The sequence below is a fragment of the Prionailurus viverrinus genome, chromosome D1 (genome assembly GCF_022837055.1).
Source record: "Prionailurus viverrinus isolate Anna chromosome D1, UM_Priviv_1.0, whole genome shotgun sequence".
In the NCBI taxonomy this organism is placed as follows: domain Eukaryota; kingdom Metazoa; phylum Chordata; class Mammalia; order Carnivora; family Felidae; genus Prionailurus; species Prionailurus viverrinus.
Genome location: NC_062570.1, coordinates 18993378 through 19006013, shown reverse-complemented (window position 1 = coordinate 19006013; position 12636 = coordinate 18993378). Strand labels below are relative to the sequence as shown.

The window sequence follows — 12636 nt, the reverse complement described above, 5'->3', positions numbered from 1 at the left end:
GTTCGTCTGAGAAATCTGGGAAGAAGCAAGCCACCTTTGGCACCCTCTAAACTTCTGAAATATTTTAGCAGATTCTGCAGTGCCTTCTAGAAATGGGTATCAGAGGTGCCTATCCCCCAGGGAGTTACGCCGAATCGTTGGTAGATGGTGTCACCCAGGGGTGTTGTCTCCTGCCTGCTTTTGGGGGCAGGGGGGGCGTAGGGTGGACACACCTGGAAGGAATGGCCCGAGAGCAACAGAGTCCGCTGTCACTGCTTGGAAGAAAGTTCGTGGAAGATTCACGGAAGGAGGGGCTGAGAAATGGTAAGACAACCTGGACGGTCACTCCATCCACCCGTACTCACTTGGAATTTAAGCAGAGTGGCTTCTATGGGAATTCCAAAGTATACCTACGTCTATACTGGTACTCTGCGTCTTTTTTATAGATGTGTCAGATTGCATGCTGCCTGAAACTGATGAACAGCCGTCAACTCAATGCCATTCAAATCAGGAACTACTTATTAATCCCTGGCTGCAAGGCTCTCCCCGGCTGTTCAGTGGGCGGAAAATACAGAATGCACAAGACAGGTTCTTCTTTCTAAGACCCTTGTAATCTAGTCGATGGGGAATGATATAAACAGGGTGACAGACACAAGTTTTAATTCATGGCGTGAGGGGTGGGCTTATGTTCTGGACACGGACGAGAGGCGGGGGGCAGGGGGGCCCTCTGGCTGGGATATTAGCGGCCAAGTGCATTGGATCCTGAGACGTGAAAAGGATCTCGACTAGGAGAAATGGAATGGGTAGCAAAGGGGATGTTCCAGATAGTTGGAATGATGTCGGCTGAGGCAGAAGGGGGAGGAAAGACTAGGGCTGCAGAGGGAACGGGCGAGGAAGAAAGACTCTGGATTACACTTCTCCCTGCTTACTTACACATCCTGTGCCTACACTAGCAGACGGCAGATGAGATCCTAGACGGCTGAGAGGTCCCTGCATCACGGGGCACACTGCCATTCACACGGGAGTCACCCGCTGAGTCTGTCAAAGCAGAACTGCTGACGTGAAGGGATGTTTTTCATTCACTCACCTGTTCAACGCACACACACGCAGACCTACTATGCGCCAGCGACTAGACAGGAAGTGAGGATACAAGACATAACACCTGCTCCTACTAAGAACTGTCTGAGTAACTACCTCTGTATTTCCCAACCGCTTACTGCATACGTGTCCGTCTCCTTCAACGGCTACAGACTCTCTCGAGTACAGAGTGTCGAAGCCGATGCCCTGGTCAACAAATATCTCCATGAAGAGGGCCGAGGAGGCAGCGGCTTACCCAAGGCACCCGTGGCATTGACCTGCAGGATCAGCCAGCTGTGGACATTCTCCTTGTTGGAGCCAAAGATGGTGAAGACAGTGCTCTTCTCGCCGGGTTCCGTGAGGAGCCCGTACACAAACACTGGGCTCTCGGAGAAGATGAACGTTTTCCAGGTCTCCCCTTCGTTGGTACTGTATCTGCCAAGGACGAGTAAGAGGATTCTTACTTACAGTTAAAGTCTCTAGGGCAAGGGCTTGGTTTCCAGGTAACATTCACTAGTGATAAGAGCCAGGACTCTCTGGAGGAACAGCCGGAGCAGGGAACCTTCAAGGCTGTGCCAGAAAATAAGGATGTGCTAAGAGACTAACGGAGTCAGTGCAAACGGACACGGCAGCCAGCCTGATGGAGCTCCAACTGGCCAATTTGGGAAAATCTGAACATAAAAACAGAAAAATGACGGTAACAGATTATATACCCAATAGAAATACGACAGGGGTCTCCGAATGATGCTGAAAGAGAAAAGGGAAGCAGGAAGATGTTTTTCTTATGTTACAATGCTACCCGATGCATATTGAAAACAATGACAGCATGAGAAAAACGACCATCCCATAACCCGCACTGTAATGACCGAGTCAGGCAAAGAAGACCACTGAATGCTACAACCACATGGTTCACGTGGGGACCACGGTGTTCGCATCAACCCACAGATGAATCATTCACTGCAAATGGGGAAATGCAATCTTACAGTGGATTAAGAGTCACAACTGTCACCAAAGTTAGCATCACTAACAATGGGACAACCTGACGTCACGTGCCTCCCGGATAAAGCGTTGAGAATATCATCTATGTGCCGTTCCGTACAACCGGACAAATCCAGAACGTGGGACGGTCTCCATGGCCACTGGTCGGGATTCCTCCAACACAAAACTGAGGCCGTGAAAAACTTAACAAACCAACCAGGAAAGGCGGAAGGCTTGTTACAAAGAGACTAAAGAGGTGTTAAGGACCACACGCAATGTGTAAACCTTGACTGCATCCCAGACCGGTGGGGGAAGGCAGCTGTAAGCAGCTTGGGACAACTGAGAAAATATAAATACAGTGTGTAAGGGACACTGAGCTCATGTGAATTTCCTTAGACGTGAGAATGGCATTCTGAGTGCATAGGAAAATACCCGTACGTATCAGTGATACATGTTTTAAATATTTAGCTGTGAAGGGGCACGATGGGTACCACTTTCTTTCAAATGGCTCAGCAAGGGGCACCTGGGTGGCTCGGTAGGTTAAGCATCCAACTCTTGATTTCAGCCCAGGTCATGATCTCACAGTTTGTGAGTCTGAGCCCCGCATCAGGCTCTGCACTGACAGCATGGAGTCTGCTTGGGATTTACTCTGCCCCTACCCCGCTCATGTTCATGCTCTCTCTCTCAAAATAAATATTTTTTTTTTAAAAACCCACAAATGACAAAAGGATAAACACATAGACAGACAGGCAGGTAGGATGAACAGATGACAGAAGTAAAGCGAACTGGCAAATGTTAGCAACTGGTGATTCTGGGCAAACTTCTGTGGGTGTCCTTTATACAATTCTTCCGCCTTTTCCCGCGGTCTGACAGATTTTTAAGGCGGAGGAAAAATATGTCCAGAGAAAAGTCTCCAAGGAGGACTTGTTCTTGCTACAGCAGAACGAGAAAGCAAGCTCTTTAAAGAAATAGGCAGCGCTGACATAACTGTGTTGATTTTTCATGATCTTTTGTATTGAGGGGGAGGGGAGGCGCAGAGGGAGATGGGGAATACCTAACACTTGCTTTGCCTCCCAGGAAGCTGGCCAAGATGCTCAACATGAGAAACCACTCAGTTAGAGCTCTCTTCAGTGTCAGCTCTCGCTTCTCTCTTAAATCCTACGTGCAAAATTTCTCTTTCTTTCACGTTTCCTGCATTTTTGAGATTTTAGTTTTTCTTCCTCAAAGAATGCTTGACACAAATCTTTTCACAACATCATACAATCCAAACACTCTCTCCCAAATCGAGATGACGACAATGGGTACTTCTGCAAGAGGCCACGGGTTAAATGGGAGGTGGGGAGCGGTGTACAAGGCAACATAAATAAAGAAGGTCAACGAGGACCAAGTGACTCCCCTACGGATCTTCCAAAGAGGAGAAATCCTCATCTGGTTGAACTGCGTTTGGTTGAAGCCGATTTTGAAGCAGATATAGGGATAAGTTAACTCATTCACTCTCCTTGCACCAGTGTGATGAGCTAACGGCTGAGTATCACTTTTAAAGGAAAATGAATGGGAAAAGCTGGCCTATTATCCAGACAGGATGAGAGCTATCAGGGATAATGTTGGAGGTCCATCCATTTGCACACTGCCCCGTAATTCTAATTAGGAGCTCCTTGAACCCCCGATAACCTTAGGAAATGAAGCACCCCATTTCTTGAGAGGTTCCCAGATGACTGATGGGATGACACTTTGATGAGACTGATACATGGCCAAGCAGAGCCTTGTATTTGAGAACAAACTGCGCATTTAGAAAGCGGTGCTTGGGGTGCCTGGATGGCTCAGTCGGTTAAGCGTCCGACTTCGGCTCGGGTCATGATCTCGCGGTCTGCAAGTTTGAGCCCCGCGTCGGGCTCCGTGCTGACGGCTCAGAGCCTGGAGCCTGTTTCGTATTCTGTGTCTCCCTCTCTCTGACCCTCCCCCGTTCATGCTTTGTCTCTCTGTCTCAAAAATAAATAAACGTTTAAAAAAAAAATAAAAAATGAAAAAAAAAAAAAAAGAAAGCGGTGCTTTTTCCGAGTTTCAGGGAAGAAGCAAGTCACGTTACCACTGCAACAGTTAGGGGGACATCTACTCTAGACCAGGTTCTGATCCCCTAAAGAAGAACATGTATTGATGGGGTGAAAATGACAACAGCCTTACAAGAAAACAAACCAAGTCACCTGTGTATTCCTACAGTCGGGAAAAACCATCAGAGCCCTAACCTTCAGGACTGGAGGATTCAAAATGTTCAGATAAAAATACACACATAGGGGTGCCTGCGTGGCTCAGTAGGTTAAGCGTCCGACTTGGGCTCAGGTCATGATCTCACAGTTTGTGAGTTCGAGCCCCGCATCGGGCTCTGTGCTGACAGCTGGGAGCCTGCAGCCTGCTTTGAATTCTGGTTATCCTTCTCTCTCTGCCCCTCCCCTGCTCATATTCTAACTCTCTCTGTCTCTCAAAAATAAATAAATTAAAAAAAATTTTTTTTCAATGTTAAAAAAAAAATACACACATAATCCCAGGGTCAAAACTCTCAAGAGGATGGGAAGGTCATTTAATATAATTAATGTAATAAATTTGTAATATAAATATAACACAGATACACTAAATAAGGGAAGTGGTAATATTCAAGACATTAATGTGTGGCTGTACGGAAAGGTCCTTGATGAACTCAGATTTTTTTTTTTTAATTTTTTTAACGTTTATTTATTTTTGAGACAGAGAGAGACAGAGCACGAACAGGGGAGGAGCAGAGAGAGAGGGAGACACAGAGTCTGAAACAGGCTCCAGGCTCTGAGCTGTCAACACAGAGCCCGACGCGGGGCTCGAACTCACAGACAGCGAGATCATGACCTGAGCTGAAGTCGGACGCTTAACCGACCAAACCACCCAGGCGCCCCGATGAACTCAGATTTTTAAACATGTTCACGATAAGAAAAGAGCCGTACAACCAAAGGCAAAAAAAAAAATTAAAGAGCGTACTTATCTGCTAGTTAATTCCCATTATAATTCTGATGGCAAGTAATCTGCAGCAACCGTGAGCAAACAAACCCAAAATGAGTCAAAGATTGTGCTTCAAATTATAACAATTAGTGATAGATTCGTGAGTCAGTGGGATGGTGGGTTGGTTGCCTAGTAAATTCTACAAAGTATTAGCAAGAAATTCTATAAAGAACCAGAAAGGGATCATCCTTTTGATGGTCAATGGTATAAATAGTAACAATAGAAAGAAGAAAAAAAAGGCAGAACCACTCAATTTCTATTTTGGTTGTATCTTTACCAAGAATGATCTTCAGACTGGACAAGGCAGGAAAAAAAAGACAGGGACGTTAAAAGAAAATGAGTACAAAAGAGAGAACATTCTAGAGAATAGAAAAAGTTCAAAATACGATGGCAGATAAGAATCTCTAAAAGAATCACAAAGAACAGAGATTCTTGAAGCCCAGAGGAGGAAGAATAGTTTTACTTTCCTAAAGAACATAAAAATGGGGGCGCCTGGGTGGCTCAGTCGGTTGAGCATCCGACTTCAACTCACGCCATGATCTGGTGGTTCATGAGTTCAAACCCCGGCATCGGGCTCTGTGCTGACAGCTCAGAGCCTGGAGCCTGCTTCAGATTCTGTGTCTCCCTCTCTCTCTGCCCCTCCCCCACTCGTTCTCTGTCTCTGTCTCTCTCTCAAAGAATAAATAAACATTAAAAAAAAAAAAGGAACTAAAAAATGGTTTCAAGAATGGAAACAGCTGATCTGAGAGACCTTAGAAAAGAAGGAAGTCAGGGCTGGGACTCACATGGTTTCACACCCAAGTCACAACACAACAATCGAATCCCACTTCCTTTTCTCAAGGTAATTCTTGATTTGAAGAAGAGGGCAATGATAGAGAACGTTCTTTTTTCATAAGGATCTCTATGGACCACACAGCTAGATAAAATTCACCGCTGGGAAAACAAGTCCCGGTGTGCTGATTGCCAACATATGGTGTGAACCCAACCCCAAATGAGATCGCTCGTTCCCACACTGCTCCCTGCTTTAGTCAAAGAGATGAATAACAATATGGAAGGTCAACCCATCAAATGTGCAAAGCCTACAAGGCTAATTGGACTGATAATGGAATTAATGCCCAAACAGGATTCAAAACACTCTTCTTATTACATCAAAAGAATAAGCAAACATGAGAAAAAAGTTCCACATGTTGTTTCAAAAGCCTACCTGCTCAGACCCAAGATGGAGAAAATCTGGTCTTAAATACCATATGATTTCGCTTCTATGTGGAGTTTAAGAAACAAAACAGACTGAACACAGGGGAAGGGAAGGAAAAATAAAGTAAGATAAACACAGGGAAGCAAACCATTAGAGACTCAACTATAGAGAACAAATTGAGGGGTTGCTTGCTGCAGGGGTGGTGGGTGGGGGATGGGCCAAATGGGTGACGGGCACAAGGAGGACACTTGTTGGGATGAGCACTGGGTGTTATACGTAAGTGATAAACCCCTAAATTCTACACCCGAAACCAACACTATACGGAAGGAAAAAAAGTAGTGGTAATAAAACTACTCTAAGTCAAGATAATGCGCTCCATTATTTGCATCAATTACCTTGTTTAAATTACCACGTTAAAAATACTGTGAAGCAGGGGCGCCTGGGTGGCTCCGTCGGTTAAGCGTCCGACTTCGGCTCAGGTCACGATCTTCCGGTCCGTGAGTTCGAGCCCCGCGTCGGGCTCCGTGCTGACAGCTCAGAGCCTGGAGCCTGTTTCAGATTCTGTGTCTCCCTCTCTCTCTGACCCTCCCCCGTTCATGCTCTGTCTCTCTCTGTCTCAAAAATTAATAAACGTTAAAAAAAATTTTTAACACAAAGGCGTTTCCACGGATGAGAAAACTGAGTCTCCATAAGATAAGTAATTTGCTGAGGTTACCCAGCTAGTGAAGGGTTATACTGCCTTTATCATGAAGTTGCAATACATTCAAACTGGCTTGGAGGTAAAATAAATTAATTAAAAGAATGCATTATTTCATGAATGTGAGCAGTCCAATGGCACAAGTCCCCTCAGTACGGCAAAGCTGTCACTGGGATTCAGTCTGTTTTCTCCACCCCTTGATCATTTTTCCTCTCTGTGGTCTTCATTCTCAGGCTGTTTTCCTACACGATAGCAAAGAAAGTCACGGGCATCCTGGGTTATGTCTGCGGAGACAGACAGCTACGTACTCCCAGAGATGCAGGGAAAGGAAAGTATGCTGCATGTTTAACTACCCTAGTTTCCTTCTGGAGTTTCCATTAATGCTGAAGGTGGCATTTCCACCCTACACGCACCTATTCAAAATAAAATCTCATGGTGTCTGGGTGGCTCAGTCGGTTGAGGGTCCAACTCCTGATTCCAGCTCAGATCAAGATCTCACGTCTCGTGAGTGCGAGCCGGGCCCCACCTTGGGCTCCGCACTGACAGCACAGAGCCCGCTCCGGATTTTCTCTCTCTTTCTCCCTCTCTCTCTCTGCCCCTCCCCTGCTTGCCCGCATGCTCACTCTCTCGCTCTCAAAGTGAATAAACTTTAAAGATACCACTACTACTGCTGGGGCATCGGGGTGACTCAGTGAGTTGAGCGTCTGACTGCGGCTCAATCTGTGAGTTCGAGCCCCGCATCAGGCTCTGGGCTGATGGCTCAGAGCCTGGAGCCTGCTTCCAATTCTGTGTCTCCCTCTCTCTCTGCCCCTCCCCCGCTCATGCTCTGTCTCTCTCTGTCTCAAAAATAAATAAACGTTAAAAAAAATTTTTTTTAACTTTTTTAATAAAATAAAAGTACTCCTACTAAATATAGTCTCAAGTCAATGATATTACAGTAGTGTCATATAGTGACGGATGGTGGCTACACTTGTGAGCACAGAACATACAGAGATGCTGAATCACGACGTTGTACACCTGAAACTAATGTAACATCGTAGGTCAACTATACTCAAATAAAAAAATTAAAAGAAAAAAAGAAAAAGAAAATCATGCCTTTAATAAAATCCGTAAGAAAAAAAAAAAGATCTCTAGGTTTCACGGTGAAACTGAACTTAACCTACCGATAGAGATCACAGCACAGATAGGATCTCAAAAATATGATGCTGAATAGCAGAAGCCAGATAAGAAACACAGGAAATTCTGCTAGCGGCAGAAGTAACCTACAGTGATAAAAATATAATCGGACCATCAGTTGCCTCTAGCTGGGGTGGGGCGGTGGATTGGAGGAAGGGGCACAGAGGGATTTTCTGGGGTGATGGAAATTTTCTGCATCTTGACGAGGCATCCTCCAGCACTGACTAAACGGTGGATTTACAATCTGAGCATCTCATGGCGTGTAAATTGATATCTCAGTTTCTACAAGATGATTTAGTAGAAGCTAGAAAGGTAGGGAGGCGGTCAGAAGTGTAAAAAGAGTCTTGGGTTCTCACTGGCAGAAACTGGGTGTCCAGAGCTGCGTTGGTGTTCATCCCTGCATGTTGGGCTCAGATCTGGGCCCCACATTTGAAAGCACTGACATCGTGAGGTGGGCTAAAGGAGACCCGGAGGGCGAAGGGTCGGGATCCCACAGCATCAGAGGACGGGAACCGGAGCCATCTGCCACGGAATGGGAGACACACAGGAGGACAGGGAGGGGCCTCAGATCCTGAAAGGTGTTCAGGGGAAGGAGGAAAGGGCCTCTGTGTGCGTCTCCTGGGGGCAGAACTAAGCCTACTCGCTAGAAACCGGAGAGAGGAGAATTGGGGCTCTCTCCGACCTGAGAACCTCCATTCGTAAAGGAATAAATGGATAAAAATGGTGAGCGAATGGAGACATGAACAAACTGTCCCAAAGTGAAATGGAAGCCCCTCGTGATCTGGTAAATTTCCCGTGACTCAAACTATTCAAGGAAAGACTGGTGGACTTCCATAAAAATGCTTTCAAGCGCTGGCGGGAGGCCAACCCAGATGACGGACTACGTCCAGATTCCTGCTGGACATCTCCCCTTGGACAGCCCAGAGCAATTCAGCCCACCGTGTCCAAACCCACATTCCTCTGATGGCCCTTCAGGGCCTGCTCCCCTCACTTTCCCCTGCGCCTCTACGAAGGGTCTGATCAGCGTCCCCCGTCATCCTAGTCAAAAGCAGTCCTGCAGACGTTGTCCCCCAAAATGCTCTGTCCCCCCACCAGCTCCCTCTCTCACGTCCACTCTTGCTTCTTTAACGTTCATCCTCCTCAGCTGGCCAGAGCCATCTTTTCCATAACGTGAATCTAGCCCTGTCATTCCCCTACTGAGAACCCTCTAGGCGTTTTTAGGACCCCCGACTTTGAAAGGCAAGTCTGATCTCTCCGGGGAGGCATGGAGGTCCCGCGGCCCCCAGCCCCTACCTACACCGACCTCAATCCCCATGTCTCACGGCCCCCTCCCTGCAGTCTGCATTCTATTACTCCTCGAGCTTACACCTTCCACCCTGGTTCATGCCGGACCTTCTCTGGCCAAGGTCTTTCTAACCCTGAAATGGCACACCAACCTCGCTCAAGCTTCCTCTTCCTCCTCCTTCCTTCTCCCTGGCCCCCATTCTGTGTTCCCACAGCACCGTGTGCCCCTTCTACCTTACCCCGTACTCTATTTTCTTTTTTTTTTTTAATTTTTTTTTTCAACGTTTATTTATTTTTGGGACAGAGAGAGACAGAGCATGAACGGGGGAGGGGCAGAGAGAGAGGGAGACACAGAATCGGAAACAGGCTCCAGGCTCTGAGCCGTCAGCCCAGAGCCCGACGCGGGGCTCGAACTCCCGGACCTCGAGATCGTGACCTGGCTGAAGTCGGACGCTTAACCGACTGCGCCACCCAGGCGCCCCCGTACTCTATTTTCATGACCTGATGTTGTGAGCATCTTCGAGCAGACTGCCCTTTGTCAGAAACGAGCCCTCCTCCTCACTTTCCCGCCCCTGGCAGCTGGCACCTTTCTTGGCACACAGAAGGGGCGTTAATTAACATTTGCTAAAGGAAAGTCAATGAACTGCACTGTATTTTTTGAACCCCATCAGTCAGTTTCTTAACAATTAACAGGTGATAACACCGGCTTCACTATAACCCAAAGGCCGAAGAGACCACGTGAGGGTTAAAATGAAGCAGGTAGGGATGGCTCTCTCTGTAACCCCCATTAATGCTGCCACAAGCGTACAGGCTAACTGCCATCTCCCACATTCTGGAACCAAGGGGCTGCTTCCAGAACTCAGATCCAGAAAAGACAGCTGCACTGCCGGATGTAATCTTTGCACTGTCTTTTCGGGGCTCCGGGAGGAAAGCCCTATTCAATCAAAAATCTCCTAGGAGAGGGGCGCCTGGGTGGCTCAGTCGGTTAAGCTTCCGACTTCGGCTCAGGTCATGATCTCACGGTCCGTGAGTTCGAGCCCCGCGTCGGGCTCTGTGCTGACAGCTCAGAGCCTGGAGCCTGCTTCGGATTCTGTGTCTCCCTCTTTCTCTCTGACCCTCCCCCGTTCATGCTCTGTCTCTCTCTGTCTCAAAAGTAAATAAACGTTAAAAAAAAATTAAAAAAAAAATCTCCTGTGAGGAAAGACGCTTTTGGGCGAGTCCAAAATATTATTAGTAAACTACCAAGAATAGCCTTTTGCTGGCAGGTAAACCTGCCTAGAAGAAATGGAAAATGATCTTGTCCTTCATGATCAAGTCAACAAACCTGTGTTTGGGTTTTTGTTTTGTTTTGTTTTGTTTTATCAGAGTGGAAGAACACAGCAGCCCCTTCTCTGAAAAACACACCGATTATACACAAGAAAACCGTGCATCCCCTGAGCAGGTTCACGGTGACAACGTGCTGATCGAATGAAGCTGAATCCCCAGAAGGGGTTCTTATTTACTCATTTCAGACATGCAGACACAAGAGCAAAAAATACAGGGTTCCACTTCTCGCTCTCAGTTTCAATTAACAATAACAAAGGTAACAGCCTCAGAGGAGAGTCCAGGCAGAAGCTGAACAAGTAATGGCCAACTCTTAGTTATCTGTGCTAATCAGGGAAAGAAAGACGTGAATAGTTTAAATTTTTTTAATGTATATTTATATTTGAGAGAGAGAGAGGGAGAGAGAGACAGAGCGCAAGCGGGGAAGGGGCAGAGAGAGAGGGAGACACAGAATCCGAAGCAGGCTCCAGGCTTTGAGCTGTCAGCACAGAGCCCGACGCGGGGCTCAAACCCCCTGAACCGTGAGATCGTGACCCGAGCCGAAGCCAGACGCTTAACCGACTGAGCCACCCAGGCACCCCAGATGTGAATAATTTAAAAGAACCACCATCAAAACAAGACAAAACAAAAACCTAACTCTTACATTAAGCAATGTTCCAACCTCTGTCCCTACTGAAACTCTTACGAGAGTTCCTGTTGTTCCTGATGATGGCTTTCTTCCCTAAGGCTTTGTATCAGGAAGCTCCCTTTCGAAACAAGTCCTTCCCCTGGCCTCTCTTTGTAGCTGGCTCAGAGACATAACAGAGCCACAGTGGGCACAGGCAGCTCCTGAATGATGCCTCACTCGCCTCTGCATCCTCCGTACCTAGAACCGCGTCTGGTTCATTGCACGTGTTCAACAAATGTTCGTGTAATTGACGTGAAATGATTATCTAACGGAAATATGCTCGAGTTCCAGCTTGGGCCCTAACTACTGACAAGTCACATTATTTCCTTATGTGAAAAGTGAGGAAGGTAGACTGGGCTAGCCCTGATGCCTCTGGGTTGCCCATATCTGGGGGACCAACCCCCACCCCCTGCCACTCCTACTTGAGTTCCAGCCATTGCCATTTAGGCAGAGCACTGTGGGAGCGGTCCCCTCAGAGCCGCGCACCTGCCACAGTCCTGCACCCCTTCTGGTTTTATAACTCAGTAAAGAGGGGCGCCGGAGTGGCTCAGTTGGTTAAGCGTCCAACTTCAGCTCAGATCTCACAGTTCATGGGTTCGGGCCCCGTGTCAGGCTCTGTGCTGACAGCTTGGAGCCCGGAGCCTGCTTCGGATTCTGTGCCTTCCCCTCTCCCTGCCCCTCCCCTGCTCGTGCTCTGTCTCTCAAAAACAAATAAATGCTTAAATAAATCGGTAAAGAAATAGGCAACCTTGCAAGACTAAGTGTGCATGACCTATTTATTGAACAATCAAACACTGACTAAGCACCCGCTAGCCTTTACAGAATAGAAATACTGAGCAAAAGACCTTGTTAATGAGTTGAAAAAGTCAGGCATATAACGAAAGGGTAACTAGCGAGGGACGTCCATATGTGATCAATGCCCAAATAGTAAGACAGCCAATAAATGCCGCGAGACTCCAGGAGAGCGATCACGGTGGTCGGGGAGGCCAGACTTGAAGGGGCCCAACACATCTAGACCTGCAACAGAAATCCTCTGTTCGTGCTCAGGTATCACAGTAAGTCGACACTGCAGTCTGAGGATATGAAGTAACTATAGTATTATTTCCTGCTTCTCTTCTGATGAAGCTGATGGCACAGGGTGACAGGTCAAAAGCAAAGAAGCAGGAGAAGCAGAAAACAAAACAAAACCACCACTACAACAACAAACCCAAAAACCAAACCAAAACAAAACAAAAA

At 47.1% G+C, this 12636-nt stretch overlaps 1 protein-coding gene across 2 annotated transcripts in view; it reads right to left on the bottom strand.

Annotated features, from left to right (window-relative positions):
- Positions 1 to 12636, bottom strand: part of SORL1 (sortilin related receptor 1) — a 173050-nt gene that overhangs the window by 83234 nt on the left and 77180 nt on the right. For both annotated transcript variants that reach the window (XM_047876687.1, XM_047876688.1), the window contains one exon: positions 1313 to 1491. In XM_047876687.1, the coding sequence (XP_047732643.1) occupies positions 1313 to 1491 (179 nt within the window). The remainder of the gene's footprint in view (positions 1 to 1312; positions 1492 to 12636) is intronic.